The following is a 17,590-nucleotide window of genomic DNA, read 5'->3' as shown; positions in this document are numbered from 1 at the left end:
ATGGGAACTCCTTCTTAGCTGCTCAAGCAATAGTGAGTTTCTTTATAGAGAGCCTAGGCCTAAGGTGTTCAGTACCTCTAGGTTCAATGCCTTTGGACAATGTGAAATGTCAACAGTGTTGGGGGGGACTTCCGGGTCATGGCTGGGTAAAGACGTGTTTTAGAACGCTCCTCAGAATTTCCATATTATTTTATATTTTCTACAAAACAACTACAACTATTGGGTGTACTCGACAAGATAAGTAACTTACTTAAGTGTTCAAGACAAGATGAGTAAATCTACAAGAACCAAAACCTCACAAGAACAGGGGAAAACTAGCCCACAAGCTAGCAATGACGGCTCACCGATTAGCCACGCTTATCTCAAGGGGCTATTGGATGAGGTTCGGTCGGATGTATTAGCAATGAAGGAAGAAATTTTGTCCGAGCTCAAAAATACAGTTGCCACACTTAATGTTACAGTTGCTACACAAGGTCAGCAAACGTTTCTACCCGGACCTCAGCGCTGACTTGCTCCAGAGACGCGCTGCTTTCATGCCGGTTGAGAAGCTTGGACGTTTGTCTGATTCACTAGGCTGAATCACTCGTCTTCCAAAATAAACATTAGTTTGTTGACCTATTAGCTAGCATTATAAAACAAAAGTCTCATGTAGATTATTTTTGTTAAGATAAATGTTCTCCCTGTCCTTCATTTGTGATATGGACACTTATTATTATGGGACATGGATGACTATAGTGTTGAATGTTATGCTGATTACAAAGGCCTGTTATACCCACTAGAATGCTTATTAGGTATATTTAAAAATTACATTCCTTTATTTACTGGAGGCGTGTAAAGTGGAGAAACATGGTAGTTAGCTATATCCAAAGCAAGTCTACTAGGATTGTAGGGGGGGTTAATGCACTTTGTTCAGGTAAGTGTATAGAGGGGAGGGGGTTGTGCACCACTCACATAAGCTGCCTATGTCTCTTATTTAGCACATGTTGAGCAATACTCAGCAATTACCGCACCCTAAAATCATTAAGCTTCCTTTTATTTTATTTTTTTCTTTCTTTTTTATTATTATTTTTATTATCTCTCTCTCTATTTTGGTATCCCCACTGAATTTGGTAATAAAACTAACCTTAAAGGATGAGTAACACTAGAGATATACACTTCATCATATGGAACGTGAAGGGCCTGAATAACCCAGTCAAAAGGAATAGGGTGTTAGCTCGTCTTGCAGAACTCAAAGCTGAGGCCACAACTGAGTAACCTGACTCTCGCCAGATGAATTTCGTTCCGCCTAGCTCCACTCACACTGTGAGTGGAGCTCACACCATCACACCATCTGGGATCGCTTCCGTTGAGAGTGATTTCGGCACCAGATTTTATGGTAGAGCCAATCAGGATGCAGGGCGGGAGTTTCATAGATGTGACGTAGCTTAGAAGCGACTGTGAGACTGTTCTCAGCGTCACGGGTGAGTGGTTGAAGTAGCACGTCAATAGATGACGGACAAGTGGCTTATCCAAACATATGCAAGGATTTTTGATAAGGCCCAGCCTTCTGAAACACCTCTCCAATGGATCGATCCCAGATGGATGAGTGGAGCTAGGCGGAACGAAATTCATCTGGTGAGAGTCAGGTTAACAACTGAGGCCCTCAAAATGAAAAGGAAATGGATAGGAGACCAGGATCATCCACTCTGGGTTTAGCGCAAGGGCTAGAGGGACAGCCATTATCATACGGAATGGTATACACCTTGGGTTAGCAAAGTTGTCATACCAGATAAAGATGGCAGGTTTGTTATTGCATCTGGACATCTCTTCAGAATAGGGGGAGATTTTAATTGTGCTGTGGATCCTACTTTGGACCAAGGGCTATTCCCCTGTCTAAAACAGCCATCAAACATATAATGGAGGAATACAGTCTGTTTGATCCCTGGAGATTTGCAAATCCAAACAGCAAGGTTTTTTCTTTCTTCTCGGCAGTACACCAGACTTACTCCCGAATCGCCTTTTTTCTGCTTGACACTAAGTTAATCCCCTCGGTTAGACAGACAACCTATCACAGTATCACTATCTCAGACCATGCCCCTGTTTCATTTCACTTAACTTTCACTGACTGCCCTGTAGCACACAGGACCTGGCGCTTAAATCCACTCATGTTATTCAACCCAGAGTTTACAGAAGCAATTAAAGAACATATACAGGTATTTATGGACACAAACTCCTTAGAGGAGACCACATTTGGAACTCTCTGGGAAACACTCAAAGCGTTTCTGAGGGGCCATATTATCAGCATTGCTGCCTGCAATAAAAAACTTTGCTCTTCGCTCGCTTATCTGACCTATCAGACAAATTCAAACATCTAGATATCCAACATGCCATATCTCCCTCTCCGGATTTATATCAGAATGACCTGGAATGTTTGACCTGGCATCTACTGTAGAGGCAGAACAACAGCTGCTTAGAGCACGCCATCTGGTTTACGAACAGGGCGATAAGGTTGGAAAATTATTGGCCCGTCAAATTCACCAGTCGTATGCTTCACGACATAGATCAAAAATTAAAGACCTGTCTGGTAACTTTATCATTGACCAAAAAAGGATTAATGTCACATTTGCTCATTATTATAGCAACTTGTACACTTCTGAATGCAACCCAAATATTGAAAGTAGAGCAGCGTTTTTCCAAAAACTAGAATTTCCAGTACTCAATAGTGTTGGGGAAGTTACTTTTAAAAAGTAGTGTTTGCCCGTTACTCGTTACTTCTTAAAAAAGTAACCCGTAAGTAACCCATTATGGAAAGTAACTTTTTTACGTTACTGGTTACTTTTATGTTGCTCGACTTTGGGCAGAACCCAATATCTGTTCCTAAATGTGTAGGCCTACATAAAGTTCTACTATGAAGGACATAACAGGTATTTCTTTTGTGCTCTTTATGATAAAAAATGCCACAAATAGAGCACTTCACAAGAAAACATTGGGCTATTAGATCAAATAACATAGCCTCATCTTAAGGGCATATAGGTGAACACAAAATACATGATTAAACAGGCCCTCCTCCAAAATTTGGTGCAAAGCTAGTGCAAATCGTATCAATAGGCTGGCAGTCGAGTTAATGGCAGTGGACAAAAGTTTCTCACCAAGGCACAGTGTAAGCTACACCTTACACTCACATTCCTCCCCTTAGTTTCAACGAGTTCGGAGTAATGTGAATACCTCCATCCCTCAGAAGTTAGCGTTGGCTGCTTCTCGTTTGCTATGATTACTCTACATTGCCACCAGCCTCTGTTACGTACCGTGTGGAGCTATGATTGCACTTCATGCTACCAGCCACCGTCACGTAGCAGGCTGCCGCGTGGAGCTTGTGCTTATTGCGCAAGCTGAGAAAGCAGCGTCGCTTTCAGATCTGTCCCTGGGAAAAGTAACGTTGCGCCGATTTGAAAAAGGAACTACGGTACATTAGCAGACTTTCAGTAGTAGCGCGTTACACTACTTTTTACCCCAAAAAAAGTTACGTTACTGTTACTTTGTAACACGTTACACACAACACTGGTACTCAATGAGTATGATAGGCCGGATTTAGAACGCCCTCTGGTACAAGATCAAATTCAGGCCTCAGTGCGCACCAACAATATATCCTCTGAATATTTCCCTCTTCAAAGAGGAACCAGACAAGGATGTCCTCTTTCACCCCTACTTTTTGATATCTTCCTTGAACCTTTGGCAATTGCATTTCAGAGTTGTATGGCCTTTAAAAGGTATTATTAGAGAGGGGCTGCCTCACAAAATCTCAGCCTATGCTGATGATATTTTGCTTTTCATAACAGACCCAGACATATCTGTACCAGCCACTCAACATTCTGGAACAGTTTGGAAAACTCTGGCTATAAACTTAACCTGGAAAAGAGTGAATTGTTCCCTGTTAACAGTGCAGCTCCTAATTGGCCAACACCGAATTTACCCTTCAAGACTGCCCTCACAATTTAAATATCTGGGTATCATAGTCACTCGCTCGTATCACCAATTATTTATAATCAATTCTCCCCCTGATTGAGAAATGTAAACAGGACATGGAGAGGTGGAGGACTATCCCTATGTCTATGGTGGGGCGTATTAACCTAATCAAAATTAACATTGTCCCCCGCTTTCTTTATCTTTATAAAAATATTCCAATTTGTATCCCCTTGAAGAAATTCAAAGACCTGGACAAGGCTGTGTCAAAATTAAAAGGGGTGGCCTTGCCAAACTTTCTACATTACTATTGGGCATGCAATATACAGAAAGTCCTAGGATGGAGGGCATTCAGTCAGGGAGATGGGGCACCAAGTTGGGTCAGGATGGAAAACTATTTCACTTCAGCCTACTCCCATTCCTCCGCTCAACTGAAGTCTACAAAGATTAAGATTAACAATCCAGTTGTCACTCACACTCTCAGGATTTGGGCACAATTTAGAAAACATTTTAATTTACATGGCATCTCATTCAGGGCACCACTGCTGCATAATCACTTGTTTACACCCTCAAAGCTTGAGTTAGAGCCTGGCATTCAAATGGCATCTGCTACATACAAGACCTTTACGTATATGGGGTATATGCCTCTTTCAGTCAGCTCTCAAAAAAATGTAATCTCAAGACCTCTGATTATTTCCGTTATCTTCAGATAAGACATTTTGTTCAACATAACTATCAAGCTTTTCCCCATTTGGCCCCCCCAACACCACTGGATGAACTATTGGCCATAACAATGCCACATAGAGGCACCATCTCCCCCATTTACACCTTCATAAGCAACATAAACCCACAGACAGTAGCTAACATAAGAACATCTTATGGTTATGGATTTAGCAGACTCCTTTGTCCAAAGCAACACATAAATACAAAACAACATAATATTTAAAATTGAACAGGGAACAGATTAGAATGTAGGTCAAATATAATAAGGAGAATAGTTATAATACACAATAATATCAATTCAATCAATAGCCTAATAAAAAAGCCATGGAAAAAAAGGGGAAAGGCAATAATAAAACAATAATGTCCATTCAATCAATAATATAAAAACAATGACATGCTAAGACTACATTAAGGAGAATATCAATAATAAACAATAATGTCAAATTAATTAACAGCCCAATTAAAATAAAACAACATTATACAAACCATAACACATAAGCGCTTAAACAACTAAGTATATGTTGAATAGGAATGTTTTTAGACCCCTCTTAAACGACCCAAAACTACCACAGGAACGGAGAGCACTGGGCAATTCATTCCACCAACATGGAACCACTGAAGAAAAGAGTTTGGAATTAGACCCAGTTTTCATTACTGGTCGACACAACAGACGCTCACCAGAAGACCGCAGTGGGCGGTTGGGGATGTAAGGCTTGATTATTGAATTAAAATAACTAGGAGCAGATCCAGTTAGTGTCCTATAGGCCAAAGTGAGAGATTTAAAATTTAATTCTGGCTACTATAGGGAGCCAATGGAGAGTAACTAGGAGAGAAGTTACATGGGTCCTCTTTGGCTGATTGAAGACCAAGCGTGCTCCAGCATTCTGAATCAGCTGTAATGATCTTGTTACACAAGCAGGTAAGCCAGCTAATAGTGAATTACAATAGTCCAGCTTAGAGATGACCATGGTCTGAACAAGAAGTTGTGTGGAATCTTGTGTCAGATAAGGTCTGATCTTCCTAATGTAAAGCATAAACAGACATGATTTTGCAATAGAAGCTATATGCTCAGAGAAGTTAACAAGGAGCACCCAAGAGCAACAGGGGCAAGGAAAAACTCCCTTACCAAGGAAGAAACCTTGGGCAGATCTACGGCTCAAGGGGCTAACCCAACTGCCAGGGGTCTTGGTGTGTGTGTTGGGGGGGATGACAGGGGAGATGGGATAGTGTGCTGTGTATGTGGGGAGAGGGCAGTGTGCAATATGTGTGTTGGATAAACTTCCTCATGAGACAATGTGCTGTGTATTAGAGGGGGGGCAGTGTGCTGTAAGTATGTAGAGGATGTGTGTTGGAGAAGATCCTGAAGACAATGTGCTGTGTATGTAGGGGGGGGCAGTGTGCAGCAAGTATGTAGAGGAGGCTTACTGTAGCAAGCAGTGTGCTGTATGTATGATACACTTGTACAGATTAGGTTATGAGGATGGGGATGCATGGGGATTGGGGAGGGTGGGTAGAGGATATTTGTGTATGTATATTTGTATATTTATGTACATGACTGCACTGTGGCGCTATGTACAATTGTTCAGAAAACTTGTGAAAAATAAAAGTAAAAAAACAAAAAAAATGTCAACAGTGTTATGTAAGTATAATGAAATTCAACTGAATTTAATAGATTATCTTAAATAAACTGGGTATGCAGGTTATGCTGCTCCATCAGACAAGATTTTTATAATAAGTTTATCTGATTTTGGAATTATCTGATTTTTATAATAATGTTAGGACTTTTATGTGATGTGGTGTTCAATTTTTGCATTTACTTGACTAGTTAAATGTATTCACTGTACATAGACGTTATCGTATTTTCGATTATATAATCGTCGATCCGGTCGATGTACCAGAACATCCCCATTCAGACTTTTTACAGCTAGTAATCACTCTGTGACTGATGCATTATAACCGTTAAAAATGCACAAACATTCCATTCATTCATTCATTTAATTTACTCAACAGAGTAAATTGACCTTTCGCTAAGCCCCGCCCCCCATTGTTACCGTGTGAAAACTCGGACAAACAAACCAGACTTGATTAGAAATACATTGTGATCCCCCCGCCCCTCCCTTTGGCCACTATTCCCTGACTTCATGTTATGAGGATGACTGTTTTGTTTGTTTGTTTGTTTTTTGTTTTGTCTTTGTGTTTACTAAAAACCTAATAAAAAGTTAATCACAAAAAAAAAGAAATACATTGTGGACAATGGCAGCTCACAGTATATGAAAGCAGGCTTTGAGGACGTTTTGGTCGATAAAGGATTTACTTTCCTCCAGAAGCTATCAAAAGGAACTTAATAATGCTATGGAGGGGTGTATTCAAAACTTTAGAATACATACAAGGTGACAAGCAGTCACGAGTAGCCGTGCAAAAACCACTGACGTTAATGCTAGCTAGCTAGCAGAAGATTGATTCTAAGATATGTTAGGTTACGTTAATATTTGATGTAGTAAGAATATAGTAGTTGGTTAATGGGCATTTTCATCTTGGGATTTAACAGGGAACCTGTGCCCATGTTGTTGGCTTAGTGGCCTACATTACGTCGAGCTGTTGCAAACGCGAGAGACGTCCTGTAGGCTACTGTTGATGAAAATATACCCCGTTTTCTAGCCTCTCAGGGTACCGGCTATCAGTATTACACGTCCCCCATGCAAAACGTTTGACCATGGTTATCCGTCGGGGTTTTTTGAGTTAACCCATTCGTGCTGGATGCTGCACAACGCAACATTCTATCTCCAGCCGGTTGCTTCATAGCGCAACATTGAATCTCCCACTGGTTGCTGCGTAGCGCAGCATGCTTTTTATTTCATGTTTCTAGGTGTATAGAGGCTTAGATATTAAGGTTTTGGTAGACGTTGACAATTTTTTCAGAAAACCCTCAGGAAATAAGGTTATTTAGTCTAGAATGCCATAGGATTCTATAGGCATTTTTAGCAATCATTTTAGGAGTAAATGGGTTAATAAACTCCATAAATAACCATTAGTCATTTTATGCCTCCTCCCTGTTGTTTCCTATGGAGTTGTCCGAGCTGTTGTCCGAGTCCCGTTGAGGCTGAGCTGTCATTGGCTCATCAGCGTTCTAAGGGTGGCGCTTAGCGACAGGTCAATTAAGTCAAGCAAAATGACGACAATAATTTATTTAAATTTAGTCTCTTGTCCAAATTAGTTTGTAACATAGTGACAATTTTCTCTCAGAAGGTAAAAAATGTCTTTGCATGAAAGTGCAGAGAAATGAACTGCTGAACATCTAACATGTTTGGTAATCATGTGGGCTACCTATTGAACAGAATCTGTGATAGATACCTTCCTTTGTTTTTTGTTTTTTTCTGCTGAAGTTTCTTCTTCTTACTGGAATCTGAGTGTGAATGACTGGAACTCTCTTCCGATTCTTCACTACCGCTACCACTCTGGCTGGAGGACTCCTCCTCACTCTCAGTCTCACTGGTAGAAGCTAAAAAAGCAACAACAAAAGGCACAAAGACACACAAAACACATAGAGAGAAGCATTATGAATATTTTTGCAGTGTTTCAAAAGAGAAGCACTGAGAATCATCTTTAGCCATCTTTACATCCTTACACATTATTCACCTGAAGGAAAATGGTACCAGAAATTACCCTGCTGACTTTACATGCATAAGGTGTTTTCTCATTGAAGGAACTTTTTGCAGCTCCTAAAACCTTTTGAGAAGCTACCCCTTTTTTCGCACTGAAAGTAACTAGGGGTGATTGTAGTTCCATTGACCGACCAAGTTCCTATAACTATTTTTTTCCCCTGCACATAAGACATCTATCTATATATTGATTGGTCAAGCATTATAGCCAACTTAGTCAAGGCAGCAAAAGTCAATTAATGTAAATTTCGGAATCCAACAAGGCACCCACATGTGGTGTGTGTGTCAAACATTGACTAATCTGTGGCGGGCCGCCAGAAGATCAATGCTGGCCGCCACACAATAATGTTTCATATTGTACTATTTAAATTAGATAAAATCCTTTCATTGAGCTGCGCTTTTTACGCACGCAGGCTTTCCTTGCCTCGGCCCGATCTCTCTCGTAACAGACCCGCCGCCCCTCCTCTGCATGTACATTTAACAAAACATTAACAATTGTTGAAGGATTGTTGTTGACACATAGAATCATTGCATAGAAGACGACAAAACTGCTGCATTCGAGTTAACTCTGCTAACGTCTCATCACAACATAGTAAATTGGGGAGACTAAGTTAAGTTATGCAATCAAGCCGTATCTCCAAGACAACGTTAGAATACTGTTTGGATGTCGAGCTTAGCATGCTTAGTTACAGCTGCTTGTCAATTTCAACTATGTGCAGGTAGGGTTGCAAAGGGGCGGAAAATTTCCGGTAAATTTCCAGAAACTTTCCATGGGACGTTAAGCTGGGGAATTTTGGGAATATTCCAAATTGGAAACTTTCATGGAATTAAAGGAAATTATGGGAATTTACTGGGAATTTTTGGTAATTCATACTGTTTCATATACAAACATTAACATTTTGTTTCGTAATAAGCAATATGATTTGTTTGTTCGTATTTTCGCTTAGCTTAGCATACAAAGCTACCATGCTAGCGGGAATCCCATTCTCTACCTATGGTTTACTAGCGTGCTAAGATAGCAACCCTGAAACCACTGAACTGCCCAAGATACACATTTTATCGCATGATTAAAATTCTATTATTTTGCATTTCTGAACTTTCCAGGAGTCCATGTTAACAATATAAAGCAATTATTGTATATACTATCTTGATTAGGATTCAAATGAAAGCAAAGCAAGTTACTTCATTAACTTAACTTTAAGATGTAGGTCTATTTGATTATTTCAAATCAAATTTCAAAAGATGTGCAGCAGACCTGAGGCAACACAATATATTCTTAAGAAATATAGCTAATAAAGGGCATAACAAAGATAAAATACTATATTCATTCGGAAGTATTACCGTTCGCCCGTAACAGCCAATCAAAATTTGCGGCAAAGCCGCCAAACAGGAAGTGAGCTCATATCTCCGCAACCATTTCATGTATCATATCTCCGCAATCATTTCAACCCTTGCATTCATCAAATCCAAACTTGGTATATGGACTCATGACCCCATCAGGAGGACGCTCTAGAAATTTGGTGACCTTTGACCTCTAGGGGGCGCTGTAAATCAGTAACATGCCTTTTGGACTGTAGCTGCTGTTGTGCCTAGAATTACAATGTACTAGTGGTGTCTGGTAATTCACCCCTTGCAGACACGTGACTTAAGTCACGTGACGGCTCCATGCAGGACGGCAAAAAGATGGGAGACGGACGGCAAATTACATTATGTCATAAAGATTATGATGAACTGAACACCATTACTATAACATCTTTGAAGTTCAATGTATTGCTGTTTAGGGTCTGATAGTCAAAGAAGATGCCAGTGGTGTTGTTAGATGAAATGGGTCATGATCGTAAAATGTAAAGTTATTAAAACTGGGTGGTAACAGCAAGGGGAGATAACGTTACGTTAGGCTACTGTAATTAACATTATGGTAAATGAACACCCATAAGTAAATCTGGACTAAAATATTGCAAAGCGATTTGGTTACTTTATTTGTCTTGCTTTTATCAGTTGTAACATAGTCAAAACGTTAAGAATGTCATATCAGAACATGAAATAATAACTAGCTGCCACACTTAGAAGCTAGCTATTCTAGTGCTAGGGCTAATGTAAACTCGTCAGTTTGTGCGTTGCCCAGCTTAATAAACTTACTTCTTACATGTCTTAAGTTAAAGAATTGAAAGAAATAGGAAATTTTTAAAAAACTTGAACGGTATTATCTGTTTACATTCAGATCTTGCCAAAGACTTTGCCTAAGTGCTATCTGCCATCCTGTTCAGAGTCTATGGTTGCTATAGAAACCGCTGCTGTGCTTCATACACTGAGGAGATAAGCATGCAATTGTGGTTGAAATACTCCCGAAACACAAAGAAAACAAACCAAAATATATCTATGCAAGAACATGGGATGTTGTTGTATTCCAAACAATAAGCCAACAGTCGTGGAAGGGCATTACTACGGTTAAATCTCACTATAATCTCCTAGCTGTGCGATATGTCCCATTACAACCCATTGATTTGATTCGTGTTCTTGCCGTCCACTAGGCTATTTTGCTGTGGCACGAACAAAACGTGACGTCACTTGCAAGGGGTGAATACTGTGGAAGATCCTTATGTCGACAGATGGCAATTCATGACATCAACATTATTGATTTGGCCGCCATATTGGATTTAATCAAAACCACTATCAAATTTCCTTATCAGTGCATTGCTTTCTGGAACAATTGACCGAAGCATTCGGCTGTAACAGCCAATCGAAATTTGCGGCGAAGCCGCCAAACAGGAAGTGAGGTCATATCTCAGCAACCCTTGCATGTATCAAAGCCAAACTGGGTGCATGGACTCAGGACCCAAACAGGGGGGCACTCAATAAATCTGATGACCTTTGACCTGTGAATTAGTGAAACACACTCAGCACACAGTGAACACAGTGAGGTGAAGCACACACTAATCCCAGTGCAGTGAGCTGCCTGCAACAACAGCGGCGCTCGGGGAGCAGTGAGGGGTTCGGTGCCTTGCTCAAGGGCACTTCAGCTGTGCCTACTGGTCGGGGTTCGAACCGGCAACCCTCTGATCACAAGTCGGAGGCGCTAACCAGTAGGCCACGGCTGCCCCCATCTACCCATCCCTAGACAGGAAATTACTTCAATACAAACGTCCCATGGTCATTTCAGTTTACTTCCTGGTTGTTTTTGTATGGTCAAAATAATGATAAAACGATGTTTTGTGAGTTTTTCACCCGCTATTATATTTTACTGTCTTTCACACATTCTGGTTGCGGAAAAAAATTACTGCTAACATCGCTAGCGCGTCGTGCCTAACAACGCCCCTTAGCTGTTGTTAAATCAGTGTAACCTACGGCCGCTCGGGGCTTATTGCTTAATTAAACTTAACATTTTTAAGCTATTTATAACCACTGCAACTGTGTGTAGCCTATGCAACCCAACTGGTGCATGCTAGCACTCTGCCTTCCCTACTACTCTGCCAACCAATCCGGTGGTAAACAAACAGTGACATGACATTGTGATGTAGGTGAAAAACCTCAATATAAACTGAGAGGAACACAATGTCTGAACTCATTGTTATCTAAGTGTCCCAGGTAATGCGTATTCTGTTATCTGACGCCTTGATGAGGTTGTTTGAAATTAGAATCATCTTTTGCCCACTCTGAATTTTACCATTATTACCAATTACTTTAATGATGTCTGAAGTCGAACAAGTAAAATAAAAAGCAGATTACATGCTATTCTTTTAGAATTTGCAATTCAATTTTTATCTCACCCAGATGTAATCTTCACACATTTGTATCGAACTTTAGCCAATTCACCTGGCATTTCATAATTAGTGCTGCAGCAGATGTCACGCACGCAGCTCACTTGATCAAGCAGCAGAATTGATCATTGCAAACTGTGTTGATAATGGACATAAACTGTGCTCTTTTGCCATACTAATGATACAAATAATATAAAAATGTCAGTTTGGGATAAAACATTAAACCCTAATCTGCACAGTTGGCCCTCCGTAGCAGCATAGTTAACAGCTTTTCTCTTTCTCCTCTCCTACATCTTTTGATTAGTTATCTTTCCTTGACTTTTTCAACAAGTATTTTTCAACAAACATCAATTAATTAACCTTCACTGCTGCTTGTGCTCTTGCCGTCCTCAGTACTGTTGCATGGTGAGCCCTCATCTCCTTCCTCGTCTGAGTAGAATTTGTCACCTGATTTAACACTTTCCTTCGCTGATGATGGTACCCATTCTTTGCTCTGTAACAGAAGGATGATTTAGAGGGCTGTCATTAAAAAAGACAAAGATCTAATTGGAAAAAGCAAACTAACAAAAGATTTTAATTATGTGAAACACAGATCATGCAGCATTAGACTCTGCTCTTACCTGCTCAACCACTTCTACATTCCTCACTGACTGATCAGGGGCTACTGTTTGCCAATCAGAGAGTTCCAGGTAGCCCACAGCTTTAGCATTTAGGGTGTGGGACAAGGTGCCCAGCTGGAAGCGATCTCGATCTGTACCATGAGACACAAAAATACATATTTTGAGAACAGGAAGCAGAGAATACCAAGCAGACAAAAAAATAAATAAAAAGGGATGAAATAATTGCATTGTTGTGTAAAGGTTGTATGATTTTGCATCAAATTGACAGCATAGCCCCCCGCAGAGCCCTCTGCGTCGTTGTGTACCTACTCCAAGCCCTATGCCATCGCCTGACGTGCACTTTACTGCAAGGACTTTGATTGTTCAACTCGCCCTGTGTGTTGAGTGTTTCCCACAGAATTTGATTCTATTTATGGTGGTAGCTGGCTTGGGCAAATAGACACCCTACTAGCAAATCAGAGTATTTCTTCTCTCTGGGTATTAAAATAAACAACAAACCACAAATAAAATACAAATGTAAAGCATGCCTCTGTACAATTAGCATCTGTAATCTGTTTTTGAAACTGCAGCAAATGGCTACATGGTCCCCAACTTTGGGCTGAAATTCAATGTAATAGCACCCCAAAATAATGAATAATGAATGAATATGCATATTGAAAGAATCAAATGTTGGTCACAGCATGCACAGATCAACTGTGCCTTGTACTACATAACATCTGCACAAATGCAACCACAGGTTACAGTATAATTACACTGTAAATAGCCTTGGTGCAGAAGGGTAAAGAATGTTTGGCTACACTTTACTTTTTGACAGTGTTGACATAAGAGTGACATGACACCGTCATGAACGTGTCATAAACAAGTCATAAACGTTTATGACATAACGCTTCTGTCGGGTTTTGTCATATCAAGTTAGGGTTAGCATTAGGGTTAGGTTTAGAGTTAGAGTTGGGTGTCATGTGTCATTACAATGTCATGTCACTCTTATGTCGATACTGTCAAGTAAAGTGTTACCGAATGTTTTTACAATATGATCTGCAAGTGACTCATTGGTTATTCTTAGATTGTGCACTGTGGGCAGCTAATAGGATTCCTAAGGGATACCTGGTACCTGCAGACATTATGTTGGAGAGGCCCACTTTACAGGATGAATGGCTACTGGGTACCTTTGAAGGCAGACTCCAACACAGGAGCTGGTTTGGGTGCCAGCAAGATACGACGGGCATATTTGGCCAATGCCCCACTCTTCTCATTAGGGACGATGAGTTGACGAATGAAGCGTGTGCGGTCCCTGATATCATAGTTCTGATCATACTTTCCCAGATTCAGGATGTACTGTGTCAGCAGCTTGGTCTAAATCAATAAAAAAAAAGAGACATAGAATTTGATGAAATAAACAACAGACACTTTCTCCTCCTATTCAACAGAGTAGGATGCATTTCACGCTCCTCATGCTTGACCCATCCTTTTTATAAATTTCCACTCTTTTTCATTCTTTTATTTCATTTACAAGCTAGATTAGCAGACAGTGAAAACAGTACATATAAATATGAAACTTTAGTGCTTAGTTTTTACTTTACATCAGCCAGCCAAGTCAATGGGCAAAAACTGAACAGCAAGTCACCTTGAAGTTGGATTAAAACAAAATGTGCTTTCCCGGCCCGAGAACCAGGAGATCATGCGGAAAATGTAATGAGCTAGAACAAAGGAACAGCAACAACTGGAAATGCAGAGAATGTAATCTAGCAGTCTAATATCACAGCTAATAGAGCAGATGAATGCATTGACCTCACAAAGGGAAATGTGAGTACAGGCAAGGTGAACAAAATCGGCAGTAAATGCTCTCCCGTTAAGAACCAAACCAGACTAAATCTACACACCTATGGCTACCAGAAAATATAAGGTAAATTTATCAAATGTTGTTTTGAAGTATTAAAAAAGCATTTGTTTTAGAATTTTGGAACGAAAGGGGCAGTATTTGGTGCTTTTACGATAACTAACTTAATTAAAGAAGCTAAGTTGAGGCTCTCAAAGAAATGTCTTTCGTTAAAAGAGGATCGGTCTAACCAATTACGATTAAAGTCACCAAGGATGATCATTTCTTTTGGACAGTTTAAAGAGCTAATGGTATTGCCAATGCACTTTATTGACTCTGAGGGGGAGCTTGGTGGTCTGTAAATGTTACGTATAGTCAGATGTTTATTTTCATGGAAACAAATAACAAAGAGACAATCAAAATGCACATAATTTGGTATGGCAAGCTCCCAAGATAAATGTGGTGAAACATAGGTGGCTACAGTGTACACCACCACCGCGAGCACCCCTGTCAGCTCTATACAATATGTATCTATCAAGTTTAATCAGAGACTTTCTAATGAGGAGACACAGCACTCAAAAAATCCTCCATAGAAATGCATGGGGTTAGTTTGTAACGCAATATGGCCGTTGTACACATATCCCACCCCTTCCTCGGCAAAACGTCGACATGTGAATACATTGAGCCAATTATATGGTGTGTTGTGAAGACATCTTGCCAATCATGTGTTGTGAACTCGCCGCTGGAGCAAGGTTGGTGTCGCGAAGCCTTGCGCACACGCATTTCTGCCGATTAGGATGCCCGATGAGTGCCCAAAAAGTGTTGCAATATGGCCGCCGAGTGGAGGAACTTGCCTAAAAGGACTTTGGTTTAATTTCTTCATCTGAAATATTAGTATTCAGCCATGTCTCAGACAGAGTGATAACATCTGGCTTTTTGTAAGCATGCCAGGCTCTTAAAAGGAGAGATAGGGGATAAGGGACACACACACACACAAACACAGCCACAGGTGGTTGTCCAGGAACGTAAACTAGTAGGCTATTCAGACATTGGCTGCCTAATTTCAATAAAGGGAGACATAAAGTCCAATACAATTGTATTTACTTATTCAAATAAGCTATCATTAGGCCAGGATACTTAAGTCACTATTTAATGGGAGAAAAGGCAAAGGATTAGGAGGAAGGAAGAGAAAAAATGATATATAATATAAATAACATAGCCAGCATCATAATCATCAATCATTGTAACCCCATATTAGACATAAACAGAATCACTAAGTGGAGGAGAGGTACCATGTAAGGCAAACTCGTTACTGTACTATAATAGTCAAATAAGTTGTTTCAAGCAAAAAAAATAAAATAAATGGAGAATAACAGACAAGGGAAATTAGATTTCACAGACTAATCAGCCAAAATGAGAGAAGCTGCATTGGTTAGGCTACTCCCCAGAGCATTGCAAAGGCCTTCAGAAGTTCGAACTAAGAACACAACAATAACAATAGGCCTGACCGTTCAATCAATCATATCAATCAAAGTCTGTAGGCTACCTTCAGTAGGCGAATGCAGAGTCATATCATAGGCCTAGGCATTGGACATCCCTCTGTGACATAATGTCTCTGTCCATGCACCCCCAATACTTGTGACCTGGACTTTGCATTGCTGCAAAAACACTCCAACAACCTTACCTTATTAATTATTTCACCAAGCACTTTACTGGACATAGCACTTTATGGGGTTTTCTATAGGGTATTTATGGGGAGCTAAATTAGGTACAAAGTAATGGGTGATTTATGGGGATGTAAATTCATATAAGGCAAATGGGTGAACAACGTCAAACTATATGCCTGTGTTTTTGCTCTAACAACATTTCGTTATTATCCTGTAACAATGACAAATAAAAACTGAACTGAGGGTAAAAACCTTTTTTAGACCTGACTTGATGAAATTTAAGACCTCAAATAAAAATCTGGCCATTTTTAAGGTGTTTTAAGGCCTTAAATTTAAAGTTCAGAATTTTAGACTTTTTAAGACCCCGTGGGAACCCTGTACTTAAGGCCACATCTACACAACACCAATGGGTGTATTTTTTCTTACCGCTTTCACACCTTTAACGATACCGGAAGAAAATACTTGCGTGCACACACAGAGGTGAAAGCGGCTTAAAGGGCTGTAGTGCATATGCCACCAGACCAGTCGATGGCGCCGTGATGGCCGCGCAGAGGCTTCACGTTTAATTTGCGTAGAAGACAAAACATTATTGTTAAAACAGTCGCATGAAATAAGGAGACTACAGACAATTTTGTTTTCAATTCAACTGTTAAACTAATAAAGTTCATTTTCAAGGTATGTGACTATGTGGAATTTGAAATGCTTTAACGTTTTGCATTAGGTCTGGTATAGAGCATGTTACACTGGAGAAAATATTAACATGCGTTAGTCATACGTTGTAGTAAGCTAATGTTTAACTAAGTTAAGCTAACGGTGTGCAACTTTGACACAAAAGACAGTTGATACCTTCTGCACATAAATCATGACAGGGGAAAGAAAAAACATTTTAATATGACATACAAATGGTTTGGTTTGTTCTGACAAGCAGCGTGTCAGGTCGAGTGCGGAGGCTGAGTTGAGGGGTGGGGCTATGTAGTCATAAAATTGCCGGCTTTGCAATTTCCACCCCTAGTCCGCGAATGGTGCCGGGACGTGGGCTGGACCTAACCAGTCCGCAAAAAAAAAAACAATGCTATACGAAGCAACTGCATAGGCTTTCTCTGTCTATGATCTATGGTCTATGATCTTCAAACTATAAGCCTCCTCGACGAGTAGTCCCCGGTGCTTCTGTCTGTTAATTTGCGGCACAACTGAATGGTGTTAGAACCGTGGAACAAAAGAAAAAGAAACTAATGTTTCCCTGATCAATAAATACTTCTTAATTCATAAAATATAGAGGCATAACATTAGGTATAGTGGTAGGCTATGAGTGCTCATTCAATGTGTAGGCCTATGCGCGTCTGCACAAGTGAAACTGATAAACTGAACCACTCGTGGGTAGGCTAGAAGCAACACTATTTAAAACAAT

At 40.2% G+C, this 17,590-nt stretch overlaps 1 protein-coding gene across 2 annotated transcripts in view; it reads right to left on the bottom strand.

Moving 5' to 3' along the window:
* ap3b1a (adaptor related protein complex 3 subunit beta 1a) overlaps positions 1-17,590 on the bottom strand; it is a gene marked incomplete in the record, with an annotated part of 120,572 nt that overhangs the window by 29,926 nt on the left and 73,056 nt on the right. For both annotated transcript variants that reach the window (XM_048258801.1, XM_048258802.1), the window contains 4 exon segments: positions 8,014-8,161; positions 12,440-12,572; positions 12,700-12,830; positions 13,866-14,052. In XM_048258801.1, the coding sequence (XP_048114758.1) occupies positions 8,014-8,161; positions 12,440-12,572; positions 12,700-12,830; positions 13,866-14,052 (599 nt within the window).

Source organism: Alosa alosa, chromosome 12 (genome assembly GCF_017589495.1).
Source record: "Alosa alosa isolate M-15738 ecotype Scorff River chromosome 12, AALO_Geno_1.1, whole genome shotgun sequence".
NCBI classification, from domain to species: domain Eukaryota; kingdom Metazoa; phylum Chordata; class Actinopteri; order Clupeiformes; family Clupeidae; genus Alosa; species Alosa alosa.
The sequence above is the reverse complement of the archived record's forward strand: the minus strand, read 5'-3'. Positions and strand labels throughout refer to the sequence as shown.